The following is a 14,935-nucleotide window of genomic DNA, read 5'->3' as shown; positions in this document are numbered from 1 at the left end:
GGTGCTCGAACATCGTCGATAATGACTTGAAATCGAGGATCCTCTAGAACCAACGACGGGTCAGGAGAAATTATTTCAAAAGACCTTAATGAGCGGAAAACAAACCTACAAAAAGCCCAAGGGTAAAATAGCGTAAGTGCTATTGTCGCCAGCCAAATGAGCCTCCGGGCCACACACTAAAAGGTCTTTACGACCAAACAGCATAAGAGCCATTGTCGCCAGTTTAAAAATTGACAACTTGAGGATTAAAATGAGCTCGAATCGTAACCCGATTCGGAGACCGGATCCAAAATAGTAAACTATGCAAAGCCTCCGAGCCACACATTAAGAGGTCTCAATGACTAAAACAGCGTAAGAGGCACTATCGCCGATCTGAAAATCAAAAGTACTTAAGGGTCAATTAAAGCTCGAGTCGCAACGCGACTCGGAGACTGGACCCGAAATAAGTAAACTGCAATATGCCTAAGGGCGCGGTATAAATGCCACTGTCTCCAGCCGAGTGAGCCTCCAAGCCACTCGCCTGTAAGGTCACTTCTACCCGAAACACAAAAGGCCATCGTCGACCGCCCATTCGGACAGGAAAGAACTTAAGGGTCAATTAAAGCTGAAATCGCAACGCGACTCGAAGACTGGACCCAAAATAATTGAAACAACAAACACCCGAGGCGGGAAATAAAGGCCACCATTGTCCGCCAGTGCAGGCAGGAAAGAACTTAAGGGTCAACTAAAGCTCGGATTGCAACACGACTCGTAGACTGGACCCAAAATAGCTGAAACAGCAAAATACCGAAGGGCAAGAAATGAGAACAATCACCATCTGCCCGCACGGGCACAGAAGACCGAAGGAAAGGCAAGCTCAAATAAAGGCCTGACTCAGAGACTGAGCCTAAACAGCTGGGCAAAACATAGAGGCCCCAACGCCTGCTCGCGTCAAGGATCGCACTTAAAACCTCTGAGCCTGCTTGATCATTTATGGATCTACGAGGATCCGGCCAAAACACGAAAACCAGCCTGCCTGATCAAAAGCAATACGGGAAGAGATACAAAAGAGGTAAAACTTCAAGATTTCTCTCATTTTATATATGCGCGAAAGGTTCGCTCTCCATCTACAAGAATGCTCTATAAATAGCAAAATACAAAGTGGCAAAATCTACGTTCTACCCCAAAGTGTTACAGCCTACCGGCCCCAGCCTCACTATCAGTGGCATCGCTAATAAGCAACTGAGCATCACGCTCGACCACCTTCGCTCAAGCAACTCCTTCTAGAAGGACGGAACCCCTGGCGTAGGTCTCTTCAAGCGCCTGTCCCAAAGATCTACGATGAACGTATCCCTCGAAGATCCACTCCAACCTTGCTTGGTCATCGGCGACAGGTCGCCACTCCTTCATCATCCTCGGTCCGGCTTAGCACTATATCATTCCGGGCACCGGTTATTATCAATTCGGACTTTTGAGGAATCGAGCTATAGCTTCACAATCATGTCCACTCAGATCGAAGCTTGAGCCTGCATTTGATACTTCACGCATTCCTAGCTCAATCGGCTCCGCCCTTAAGGTACTCCTAAGCCTTCGCCTTTTTCTGTAGCTAAAAAATAAGCAAAGTCTAAACCCAAAGGTTGAAAAGTCGAAATGCTTACCACAAGAAGGCTCCTGCCTTATCAAAAGGCTTCTATAATGCGAGTTCTGATATGTCCCGAACTGCCAGTACACCGACTCGACCCCTTCTTCCCTTCGCCAAGAAGCCTAGGGGGCCTATCCTCATTCAGGGCCCCTCAAAGTATAGCTCCTTGGAGGAGCAGCTCAAAGCATGTGTCTGTCGGAGTCTTACGGAGGGAAAACCTGATAAGAAAGGGAAAATCCAAGATACGGAGGGATCATGCTGAAACTTACCACGAAGTGAAGCCGGCAAACCTACTCGACGACCGAGCACCCTACTGGTGGCCCAACCCTTGTTGGCCCAAAGGAGCCGCTACTTCGGAACCAAAGACTCTAGGAACGCCAAGCTCGAATGATGTACTCTCCTCAGAAGAACAGGCATGTCTTGCCCCGATGAAAGCTCCTTCATGATTATGAAGCGCACATCTCATTTATCATCGTGCTCGGTCTTTGTCGTTCCCCAAATAAACAGCCACTAAGGGCATGACCTACCGTCACCATGAAATCAGCAAACCCCGAGGATCCCCTAGAAGTGGAAGCAACCTCAAGATTACATGTGAGAAAGGCAGGAACGATTCAACGCCAACCAAAGGCACCAACCATCGGCACCGCCTCCAGTGTCGAGGTAATGCTCAACCCTGAAGACCTCTGTCATAGCAAGACAGCGCTCTAGCAGGCCAACAATGGTTTCACCAACACAAGATTGGCGTACAACTTCAAAGGGCCTCCGCCAAAGAAGGCTAGTTTATGAATAAATGGGCGTTTATAACAAATACCCGTGCGAAACAGGCTCCGGGTAATGACTAGGGTGGCCCGAAGCACGGCCAGGCCTCCATTTAGATATCGCCTCCAGGAAGTCACCGGCGTCTTGGGACCGCCAGTCCTTAGACAAGTCCCTTCTCGAAGGCTATTATGAGGCCCGAAGATATTATCCACGCTTTCATGCAGAGAAAGGGTCCTAGCGGCCCGAGGTTATTGGCCTAATTCGGGTTCAGTCTGAGAAGTCATGAAGGACCCCACGCGAAGCCATTTCATCAACCAAAGGCTGGGAAGAATACTCGCACCCAAGGTCAGTATCATAGGCGACAAAACAAGATCATGCATTCGAAGCTGCCAAAAATATAAAGAGATACAGCAAGTGTTGAAGGAAGGAATCAAGAAAATATCTTTGTATTTATACAAGTGTTCACTTACAACGACCCTTAGGGGGTCCTTACATATGATTACAAAAGCCCACAGGGGATCCTTACATAAGAATAAAGAAGTACAAATGGTATGAATACAGCAAGAGCCTAAGGACCTATCCTATTCATGTTGCGTCTCCGTCATCATCCTCTTAGGCATATGACCTCAAAGACAATATCTTCCAAGTCCGATCCCCTCGGGGGCTTCATCCTAATCCTACCAGAATGGCATCATCAAAAGGGAGGGTATAGAAAAGGAAGGCGGGGGAGAAGAGCAAAATGACGAAGGAGAAGCCGGAAGAATGCAAGAAGTGGCTGGGTGAAAATTTTGGCTAGTACAAACTCTGTCAGTACTGCCATTTTGAAGCTACTTCTTGAGACGTTGCTTCAGCCCGGAAGGTAACAGCCAACAGAGACCGCCGCCATGCCCAAGAATCCAAAAGGGGTGTAGCACGTCGAGCCGAGGGAGGAGTGTGAGCAGCGGTGTATAATTTGATCCCCCTCTTGAGCAGCAATGTATAATCCAAAGTACATCAGGGGTCGTAGGAAATCGGTCCTCTGCCTCATCACCCTGGGCCAATAGAGACTGCAATGACTTCAACAACAACAACAACACAGCGTCACAACTTTGCTCAACCAAAAGGGGATCGAGAGTTGGGCCAAGGTGCACATGGCGTAATATCTTGAGGCTACGGGCCTCAAACATAATGAGATGGCAGAAACTCAAGATAGCAGGAAAGGAAGAAAAGATGGATATCAAAGGAAGTTTAAATATAAAGCCAACCACGAAAAAGCCCCATTTATAGGGAGGGCAAAGTAACCGACGACACAATTACCACCCTCAAAAAATGTGACAACAGGCACAATCAATGCTTTCATAAAAGCTGAAACAATAGCAACGGCATAACTCCGAAGAACGAAGAGTCGCGACATTTCGTGTGCTCCTGGAGAAGCGAAAAGGCAAAGCGACTCAACACCTGTAAATAGGGGGTTGCCTCGTCAGCACAACGTCATTATGGGACACCGGTAAGTGGGGTGTTAAAATCATTTCTTATCACTTCCCTCTAAGAAACACGGAGACTATCTGTGCATAGTGAAATCTGTGAGGCCAATTTCTCCTCAACAAAATACCTCGAAGGGTGATCCTGGAAGCCCTAGATCTCGAGCCAGTCACTTCCCTCAAGATCGGACGGTACCCTGCCAAGGATAATGTCAACCAAAACCCCGACAAAGCAGAAATCTCCTGAGGAATGCACCCAGGGTCGATCAGGTCTATTCAAGCGGCTCGACATTAGCCCGCACGTACATCGTAAAGCTAGTCGGTTGTCCCATCCCATTTCTTTGATTGCGCAACGTATCTTGTACTAAGTTTGGGCTCCCCCTTTTTCTATAAAAGGGGAGTCGCTAACATCCTGTAAAGACAGAGCTCCAACTATTCTACTCAAGTGCAGTAATATCTTCTCTCTCTCTCTCCTCTCTAACTCGCTTGCCCTCACTGGCTCGAGGCCATTTAGCATTTATTGCCTTCTTACTTGTTCATTGTTTATCACTTGGTATTGACTATATAGAGCTTTTCTTGATTATAACCTAACTATTACCCCATTCACGATTGCCCCCGATAGCTCGAGCTTGACCTAGACGTTGACCCCGAGGTCCCCATCGGCCAGTCCTACATCCGGGCAACAGGCCCCTCTGTTTGACTACTACCTCGTTTTAGCTTGCATCTCATCGTTAAACTTCACATTCTTAGCATTATCTACTCTAACAACTAGCTCGAGAATAGATCAAGTATTTTTAGAATCCCATTTACAGATTTAATTATTGTTAACATTTTCACAGTAAACATTGAGACTGCACAAGTAGATCCCACGGGACCCACAAAGTCGGTGTAAAACTCCAGCTTGTATTTAAGTCAATTCTAAATCATTTTCACTTATTTTTCTCATCCAAAACAGTTCCTAAACCCTCCAAGATGCTCTCCAAGGGTCCCTCCATGATTCTAGGGTGAAAACCTAAGATAAAAACATGAATCCAATGCTAGAAACCCTGTGGTGCTTGCTAGATTGTAGTTCTTCATCTTTGCCGTTTTGGAGGGTTCTTCAAAGTGAAGTAACCTCAGGTTTCATGTTGTTCTTGATGATTAAGGTAATAATCAGTCCCTCCTTGAACATAATAATTAGTCAAGTCAAAATACAAGTGTTTACACCAACTTGAACACCATAAGTTGATTCAAGAAGATAATACAACACCTATATTGTTGCGGTGTCATTGAAGATAATTGTGGGATGTGTTTGGCTGAAATTTCAAGTTGTTGCTACTGTCTATGGTGAGTATAGAAGACTACTAATTGTACTTAATCTTGCTTGTATGTTGGTTAAGTTTTTAGGATGGTAACTATAAGATAATACTTGGATTAGATTGAGATGTTGTTCTTGATGGATTGATTTGAAAGTTTCTCTTATGAACTATAAGTGCCCGAAAATTATGGAAAGTAAGGTTGCTATGATATTGTTAGTATGATTATGTTGGTTTACATGTCAATCTTGTTGAGGAAATTGGTAACTAGAAAAGGAAATGGCTATAAAGCACTTGGAAGTTGTCGACAATGATATTATCTTGTGTTGGGCTATTTTGGGTAACTTTAAAATTGAGTACAAGGTTGGAAATCCTTTAAAAGGTATTGATTATCATACTGAATATATTACTATGTTTAGGAATAAATAATAATGGGGTTGAAGGTTGCTAAAGGGATTCAATCCGAGCTTGCCGCTCGTCGTGATATGTTGATGACTTGTTAATGAAATATTTTGTACCCTATTGTTGATGTTGTTCTTATTGTATTGCTCTGGTTGTTGTTGTTGGAATATGGTATTGGAGACGGCCCTTGTTATAATGGATATGCTACCCAAATTTACATAAACGAGCTACTAGCTTAAGTTACGGACTTAGCCTTTACTCAGCACCAATTTTGAATCTCTTTATGTTATGGTAGACCGAGTTGAGTTGCTTGAAGAGTTGCTTGGGCTATTAAGTTAAGGTACGTTAATTCTAAACCTTTGTTTCATTTTGGCATGATCCAGTAACTACATATGTTTGATAACGAGACATAAAGAGAAGTTCATATTCATGAATTTATGTACATTGTTCAAGTCTCATAAGTTATGGATTCTCCCTTATCGAGACTTGATAAGTAGTTTAGTATTGTCTTCTTTCAGCTAAGAGATCAGAGAGTATATATATATATATACATATATAGTATTACAGTATTTTCACAACCACCAAGCTATAATCGATGGGCAGGCCCCTATTGGGAAACCTCCAATCAGATGGTAAGTTATATCCGAGCCTACTGTGGCCGAGAACCTATGAGTGAACCTAAAATGGGTGAGATAAAAAGCCTAGTATGGCCGAGCGCCTATGAGCGATCCTACTACAGTAGAGCAGTTATATGTACCGAGCCTTATAGGCCGGACAACTATTTTACTTACTATATGAGAGAGTTGAGTCGGTATCAGGAGGTAAGCATATCTTCAGAACATCTTTGACTCCTAGTTGCTTTCAGTTATTACATTATTATTTTAGTTTCAGCTTTTAGTTATTCTATTGACTTACATACTCTGTATATTATTTTGTACTGGCGTCCCTTTTGTCGGGAATATTGAATTTCATGCCTACAGGTCCTGATAGATAGTTAGACAGACCCGCCCAACAGATAGAGTCAAACATCAGCTTAGTACGTAAACTCCACTTCCTCGGGGTTACCAGGTCTTAACCTTGGAGTCCATTTTATATATACCAGTTTGATGGGTAAGTCGAGGCCCTATCCCGACCATGATATAGTTCAGCTATCTCTAGAGGCTTTTCAGAAGAGCCTTGTATAGTTTGTATATCGGTAGATGTTCATTGCAGTCTCGTTATCCTGCACAGTTATAAATATATATATCTATATATATGAGCTTTTGGGTATGTTTACCCCTCAGATGAGAGAGATGATATTTTCAGGTGATTTAGAATATGGCCTCATCGGCTTATATTGAGGGTTACCTCTCAAGAGTTCACAGTTACAGAGTGGTATGTTCGGGTTGAGTATGGCACTGGGTGCCCGTCACACCTCTTCAAGTTTGGGGCGTGACATCATTAGCCATACATAGTTAAAGAGGATAGAGGTCAACCTCTTTCATGACACATGGTCCAAGTGTGTCACTTGGTTAGCATTTGTACGGCGGGCGATCTCTACTACTTGCTGAAATGAAACATATGACACCAACTCTCGAGCCATGTTGAACCTGATATCATGATTGAGCCCCCCCCCCAATAAACCTGCGGAATAACTCTATAACTGTAGAAACCAAAGCAGGTGCATGTCTGGACAAATCACTGAATCTATCAGCGTACTCTGACACCGACATAGTGCCCTAGCGCAGCTGCTCAAACTCATGCGTCACACTTCCTGTAGTGTCTAGGAAACAAATGTAATGCCCCGTGAATTTCCTACTTAGAACCTCGAATCCCGTGGTGCCAAGTTAGGATCATGTGTAAGAGATGCGTAAAATTCTTCATAGTAAGGTTCAGACCTTTTTGTATTGATCTATGATATAAAAAGCCAAGAAATAATGTTTTCCAAAAATGCAATTCTGTGGTCGAGAATGTAGTCGCATATAATTTCCTCAAAGCGAGTAAGTGTGTTGGTCAAATTTGAGGTCAACTATGTGGTCAAGTATGTGATCGCATAACCGATATGCGGACCACAGTCGTCGCATATTTTCCTTGGGATTTTGTGAGGGGCAGTTCTGTAGTGCATTATGAGACTACAGAACGGGTATGCAGACCGCATTTCTGCCGTATACCCAGGCAAATGCGATCGCAAACCTGACTTGGGGCTCCAATTTTCTAAATTTTAAACCCGACCCCTTATCGATATATTCGGTATTATAGCTCATTTTGAGCATATTTCCTGATGCTTTTGGAGAGAGAGAGGGTCTTAGAGAGGGAAGTGCTTCCCATCAAATTACTCCATGAAACCTTGCCAAATCTTTGAAGATAATAAGTGAGGTCACCTAAATCTTCATCCCAAGAGGTAAGACTCCATTACCTCAGCTCATATTCTTATACTTAGCAATAAGGGATCACAAGTGAAGTAACTCATGGGTATAAGAATGAGTTTCTTGCATGCATATCATGCCATAGAATATTGGGAGGTAGTGAACTAAAAAGAAATCAATTGGGGTATAAAATGATAGAAATTTCTCTCAAAAGGGCCTAAGATCACAATGCACCTTTAGTGTTTGATAGTATGCTCAAAACAAGCTAGAATCTCAATCTTGTCTCTAATTCTCGGTTTACTTTGTAATTCTTACACAATAGATCGAAGTGCTAAAAGTTCCGAAATTTTGTAAGAAATAAGGAAAGCTTTATTGAGGTATATATGGCTAAAACCCCGTGTTTTAGAAATTGAGCTTCATCGGTGATTGTGTGGGCAAGGCAAGATTAAAGTTTAATTGTTGCATTGCTTATTGTTTTACATTAGTTGGTGTTGTAACCTTATGTGTGTGAAAAATGTGTCCCAACATAATCAACGTGCTACCTTGACAACTTGAAAGGGGCAAAGGTATGAATTATGTATTGGAAATGATTAGACCTTAAATTGAGATTCCAGATGAATATATTGTGCTATATACGTGAAATCTTATCTATGTTTACAATTTAAATTGCTCTTGTGTGCACCTATTGTCCTAACTGGCAAAGTTAATATTGAAAATTGGGAACAATGTAAAATGCGGCCTAGTGCCAAGAATGATTTGATAAGTCGTGGCCCCAATGCCTATCAAATGATATATGAGAAATGAATTGATTTATGAGCAGGGAACAATGCCTTGATGAGGCGACCTAGCCGATCGGGTCGAGATCGGACTCCGCTCAAGATAACAGTGGTATTGGAAAGGTATTGTGAATGAATTCCGGAAAAGAAGGAAAATGAGATTGTGATTGAAGCACATATCTCAAATGAGGCAACCTAGCCGATCGAGTCGAGATCGGACTCCGCTCAAGATAGCGGTGGGATTGTGAACAAATAATGAATAGTGTAAAATACCCCAAACTAAAAGCTATGGGAAAATAATGTGAAAGTTGTATGATTCTTTTATTTGATAATGTGGTGATCCTTTAAAGTTTTGAGTTATACTTGTGATTTCTTATTCTTGTAAGAAAGTTCTTTCTAAGTAGATGGTATTTAGTTATACATCCTAGTACTATTCCATGGTACTAACGTCCCTTTTGCCGGGTGCGCTACATTTTTTTAAATGAATGTAGGTGGCTCCATAGCGGAGAGTGCCGATCATGTGTAGCGGAGTATCCTCTTCTCAAACTCTTGGTGAGCCCTCTTCCTCCTTCAAGGGGTTTTGTGACATGCCTTTTGTTATAGTTGTCTATTTTGAGGTATAGCCGGGACCTTGTCGCCGGCGTTGTTATCGCTGTCTTGGGTATCCTTAGAGGCTGCGTAGACATGTGTGTGGGTTATGTACGGGCGTTGGATGGGTCTACGAACTATGATGTAATTCAAATTCTCGTTTTGCTAAAGTGTAATTGTATGTAAATCTTGGGAACTTAATTATGGAATAATGTTATGATTTAAAATGAACTAACTTTGTAGAATTCACTATTTTTCCTCGTCTAAGCAAATGAATGAAAGCATGGTTTCCTTATTCGTATCGAGTTGGGTAGGAAGTGTTTGATAATGCTTGCTCAGTTGGGTTTACTCGATTGAGCGCCGGTTGCGTCTCCCGAGGTTGGGGCTTGACAAACTTGGTATTAGAGCCTAAGGTTTTAAAGTGTCCTAGGATGTCTCAGAGTCGTATCTGGTAGAGTCCTTCTTATCGGTGTGAAGTCAACCACATCTATAAGTTAGGGGCTATTTGGTCATTTAGGAATAACACCCTTCTTTGATATTCTAGATTGTGCGGTGAAACTGTTCCCTCTTTAATTAAGTGCGTTGCTCTATTTTCAGAATATGGCACCTAAGAAGAAAGTGAGAATTGGCCAGGAAGCCAATGCTAATGCCACCTCAGGAGTGGCTGATAATTCCCTACTTGATGATGCGGGTGAGGGTAGCCACCCTGCTATTGCTCTACTGGATTCTTCTACTTCGGAGCAGACTACCCCAGTTCCTACACCTATGGAGGGAACCACTATCCCTCTTGTTGATACATCTATCTCGCCTCCAGCTCTAGTTTTCGGTTCTGGTATGTCTGATGGGGATCTTAGAAGAGCCATTCAGATATTGACCCAGTTATTGGCCTCTCAGGCCTAGAGGCCAAATGTTGCGCCCAGTTCATCCAGCTAGCAAGGGGATTCTACTAGTTCTAGGGTGAACAGATTTCTTTAGTTAGACCCTCCAGTGTTTATGGGTGCCAATCCAGAAGAAGACCCTCAGGATTTTATTGATGAGATGCACAAAACTCTCAGGGTTATGCTTGCGACCGAGACAGAGGAAGTAGAGTTGGATGCCTACCATCTGAAAGGGGGGGCCTATTCATGGTTTGAGTTATGGGAAGATTCTCGTGGGGAGGGGAGCTCTCCGGCGAGGTGGAGCGAGTTTGCTAATGCCTTCATTGATCATTTCCTACCCGCTGAGACAAGGGCAGCCCGGGTAGCAGAATTTGAGAATTTGAGGCAAGGTAACAAAAGTGTGTGGGGGTACCACATAGAGTTTGCTCGCTTGTCCAAGTATGCCATTTATATGTTGCCCACAATGGAAGCCAGGGTGCGTCGGTTTGTTCAGGGCCTTAATTCTTTGACAATTAATGAGGCTTCTACGACTGCATTGAATTCCGACATGAATTATGGGAAGATGGTAGCATTTGCTCAGGCCACAGAGAACCGTAAATTAAAGAATAGAATGGAGAGAGAGGGTAACAGCAAGGCCCGGTCTACAGGCAACATGGGAGAGTTACTAGGTAGGGAAAGATCAGCTTTCAGGGGAGGATCATCAGGGCCTTCCCAGTCTGTTGCACAGTCGTCAGCTAGTGCACCGCCATCAGGGCCCAGCCAGTAGCAGTGGAGTCATTTCAGGATCGGTCAGGGCAATAGGGGATCCCATCAGTGGGGTCAGTCAGGAGGGAGGTTCTAGCAGTAGTAGAGGTCCTCGTGCCCTAGGTGCGGGAAGATGCACTCGGGAATTTGCTATATGGAGTTACCTATATGCTATGGACGTAGGATGAGGGGTGATATTCAGAGACATTGTCGTGTACCCCACCAGGGAGCGGGTAGGGGCACAGATCAGCCATCTGGTCCAGCAGTTGCTACATCCTCAACCCCCTCTCCAGCTCAAGGTACCCCAGCACCCATAGGGCGTGGTGCATCTAGGGGTGGTGCGTAGAGTTCAGGAGGACCCAACCGGTTTTATGCCATAAGTGGTGGCCAGACTGTCGAGGCTTCTCCAGATGTTGTTACAGGTATTCTAACTGTCCAATCTCATAATGTGTATGCACTTATTGACCCTGGTTCCACGTTGTCCTATGTTACCCCTTTTGTTGCTATGGGATTCGGGATAGAGCCGGATCAGCTTCATGAGCACTTTTTGGTGTCTACCCCAGTTGGTGAGTCTATTACAGCTGCTCAGGTTTATAGGGGATGTGTTGTTACGGTACAGGGTAGGGATACCACGTCCGATCTTATTGAGTTAGGGATGGTCGACTTTGATGTAATAACGGGAATGGATTGGCATTATTCATGCTTTGCCAAACATGATTGTCGGACTAGAACCATTAGGCTTGAATTTACTAATGAGCCCATTATTAAATGGAAGGGAGATAATGTAGTGCCTAGAGGTCAGTTTATTTCTTACCTTAAGGCCGCGAAGATGATCAAGAAGGGGTGTATCTATCATCTAGTTTGGGTCACGGACACCAATGCTGAGGCGCTTAGCCTTGAGTCTGTACCAGTGGTGAATGAATTTCCGGACGTCTTTCCAGATGAACTCCCTGGGATTCCACCGGATAGGGAGATTGATTTTGGGATCGATGTGATACCAGGCACGCAACCTATATCTATTCCACCTTACAGAATGGCACCCGCATAATTGAAAGAGCTAAAGGAGCAATTGAAGGATTTGCTAGAGAAGGGTTTCATCTGGCCGAGTGTGTCGCCATGGGGCGCACCGTTCTTGTTTGTAAGAAATAAAGATGGATCGCTGCGGATGTGTATTGACTACCGGCAACTCAACAAGGTCACAATCAAAAACAAATACCCTCTGCCAAGAATAGATGATTTATTTGATCAATTGCAAGGTGCTACATGTTTCTCAAAGATTGACTTGCGGTCCAAGTACCATCAATTGAAGATAAGGTATAAGGATATTCCAAAAACAGCCTTCAGAACTCGGTCTGGGCACTTTGAATTTATGGTAATGTCTTTTGGGCTAACAAAGGCTCCGGCAGCTTTCATGGATCTTATGAACCAAGTCTTCAAGCCCTTTCTAGACTCCTTTGTTATCGTGTTCATTGATGATATCCTTGTGTATTCCCGAAGTCGGGAGGACCATGCTGCACATCTCAAGGCAGTTTTGCAGACTCTTCAGCAACATCAATTGTATGCAAAATTTTCGAAATGTGAATTCTGGCTTGAATCTGTCGCGTTCTTGGGCCATGTCATTTCCAGGGAAGGAGTTCTGGTCGATCCTCAAAAGATTGCAGCAGTGAAGAATTTCCCTAGACCTACCACTCCAACTGAGATTCGCTGTTTCTTAGGCTTGGCTGGGTACTTCAGGAGGTTTGTGGAGGGATTTTCTACTCTTTCCTCTCCATTGACTAAATTGACACAGAAAGCAGTTAAATTCCAGTGGTTCGATGCTTGTGAAAAGAGTTTCCAAGAATTGAAATCAAGATTGATAACAGCACTGGTGTTAGCCCTGGCAGAGGGTAAAAAGGGGTTTTTAGTGTATTGCGATGCTTCGAGAATCGGGCTTGGGTGTGTGTTAATGCAACACGGCAAGGTTATAGCCTATGCTTCTAGGAAACTCAAGAGTCATAAGAAGAACTATCCAACCTATGACTTAGAGCTGGCATCAGTGGTGTTTGCGCTAAAGATTTGGTGACATTATTTGTATGGGTTCCATGTGGATGTATCTACAGATCATAAGAGCCTCAATATATTTTCAAGCAGAAAGAGTTGAATCTGAGGTAAAGAAGATGGCTAGAGTTACTCAAGGACTATGACATTGATATTCTCTATCACCCGGGAAAGGCTAATTTTGTGCCAGATGCACTTAGTAGAAAATCCATGGGAAGTTTAGCTCATTTGGAGGCCCATCAGAGGCCGTTGGCCAAGGAGGTTCACCAGTTGGCTAGTTTGGAAGTTCGCCTTGTGGACTCTAATGAAGGAGGGGTAATTATGCAGAATAGGGCTGAATCATCGCTTGTGGCAAAGGAGAAAGAGAAGCAATTCGTGGATCCGTTGTTAGCACAATTGAAAGAGGGGATTCTCAAACACAAAACCACAGCTTTTTCCTTTGGCATGAGTGATGGTACCCTACGGTACCAAGACTGCCTATGTGTTCCTGATACTGACGGTCTTCGGAAAAGGATCATGGCAGAAGCTCACACTTCCAGGTATTTCGTGCACCCATGTTCCACGAAAATGTATCATGATCTCAAGGAAATTTATTGGTGGAATAACATGAAGAAAGATGTGGCGGACTTTGTGGAAAAATGTCCGAATTGTCAGCAATTAAAGGCCGAACACCAAAGGCCCAGTGGATTGGCTCAAAGCATAGAAATTCCAATGTGGAAATGGGAGATGATCAACATGGATTTTGTAGTAGGGTTACCACGCACTCCGTGCAAGTTCTACTCAATTTGGGTGATTGTTGATCGACTCACAAAGTCAACGCACTTCCTGCCAGTCAAATCTATAGACACAGCGAAACGGTATGCTCAGTTGTATAACAATGAAATAGTTAGCTTACATTGCACTCCCGTATCCATCATTTCAGATCGAGAGTCTCAGTTCACAGCCAACTTTTGGAAGAATTTTCAGCAAGGTTTGGGTACGCTGGTAAATCTTAGCACAACTTTTCATCCACAAATCGATGGTCAAGCAGCGGACTATTCAGATGCTTGAAGACATGTTGCGCGCTTGTACTTTCGATTTCAAGGGTAGTTGGGATGACCATTTGCCACTCATAGAGTTTGCTGACAACAACAGCTTCCATGATAGTATCCAAATGGCACCATTCGAGGCACTGTATGATAGGAGATGTAAGTCCCCCATTAGGTGGTTCGAGGTCGGAGAAGCGGAATTGATAGGGTCGGACCTCGTGCATCAGGCCATGGAGAAAGTCAAGATTATTAAGGAGAGGTTGAACACTGCTCAGAGTCGCCAAAAGTCTTACTCGGATGTTCGTCGCAGAGATTTGGAGTTCAAAGAAGATGATTGGGTATTTTTGAAGGTTTCCCCTATGAAGGGTATCATGCGATTTGGAATGAAAGGAAAATTGAGTCTGAGGTATATCGGACCATACAAAATCATTCAGAGGATTGGTGAGGTGGGATACAAGCTCGAGTTGCCACCCGAAATGTCATTAGTACACCCGGTCTTTCATGTGTCCATGTTGAGGAAGGTAGTGGGAGATCCGTCCACTATTATGCCAGTTGAAACTATTGAGGTAAATGAAGAACTATCATATGAAGAAGTTCCAGTTGCCATTCTTGATAGGCAGGTTCGGAAATTGAGAAATAAGAAAATTGCATCCGTGAAAGTATTATGGCAGAACCAGCAAGTTGAGGAAGCCAATTAGGAAGCCGGGGATGAAATGAAAAGGAAGTATCCACATTTGTTTGAGTAGTCATATAATAGCTTTTATGCATTTAGCTCCTATGAACTCTTATCTTTAGACTTGATCTATGTAAAACTATCCCCTTTTTGGTAAAATGTTGCCTATACGGCCATTGTTGATGATTGTACAAGTTATGTTACGTTTATGAAATATAATTATGTTGTTAGGATATGTTCTGGGGCTCTCTAACAGGTGGATAAGGCCTAGATACAAAGGAAACTCCGGCGAAATTTTCGAAAATATAAGGAGTTAGCTAAATTTGGGG

General features: G+C 43.5%; 2 protein-coding genes across 2 annotated transcripts; both read left to right on the top strand.

Annotated features, from left to right (window-relative positions):
* Positions 1-11,022: 11,022 nt before the first annotated feature.
* LOC138879308 (uncharacterized) lies at positions 11,023-11,916 on the top strand. The gene is made up of 2 exons (XM_070158914.1): positions 11,023-11,167; positions 11,291-11,916. The coding sequence occupies exons 1-2, from the start codon at positions 11,023-11,025 to the stop codon at positions 11,914-11,916; spliced, it is 771 nt and encodes a 256-aa protein (XP_070015015.1).
* A 2,388-nt stretch (positions 11,917-14,304) lies between these two features.
* LOC138879307 (uncharacterized) lies at positions 14,305-14,631 on the top strand. The gene has a single exon (XM_070158912.1). It carries the CDS (start codon positions 14,305-14,307, stop codon positions 14,629-14,631), a length of 327 nt encoding a protein of 108 aa, XP_070015013.1.
* Positions 14,632-14,935: the final 304 nt, after the last annotated feature.

Source organism: Nicotiana sylvestris, chromosome 10 (genome assembly GCF_000393655.2).
Source record: "Nicotiana sylvestris chromosome 10, ASM39365v2, whole genome shotgun sequence".
Classification (NCBI taxonomy): Eukaryota; Viridiplantae; Streptophyta; class Magnoliopsida; order Solanales; family Solanaceae; genus Nicotiana; species Nicotiana sylvestris.
Note: the sequence above shows the minus strand (reverse complement) of the source record. Positions and strands in the feature narration are given on the sequence as shown.

Bases quoted from the DNA above. Each gene is read 5' to 3' on its own strand.
- LOC138879308 (XM_070158914.1), top strand. From the start codon at position 11,023: ATGGAGTTACCTATATGCTATGGACGTAGGATGAGGGGTGATATTCAG. The intron at 11,168-11,290 runs GTACCCCAGCAC...ATGTTGTTACAG, and splicing joins AACCCCCTCTCCAGCTCAAG to GTATTCTAACTGTCCAATCT.
- LOC138879307 (XM_070158912.1), top strand. From the start codon at position 14,305: ATGCGATTTGGAATGAAAGGAAAATTGAGTCTGAGGTATATCGGACCA.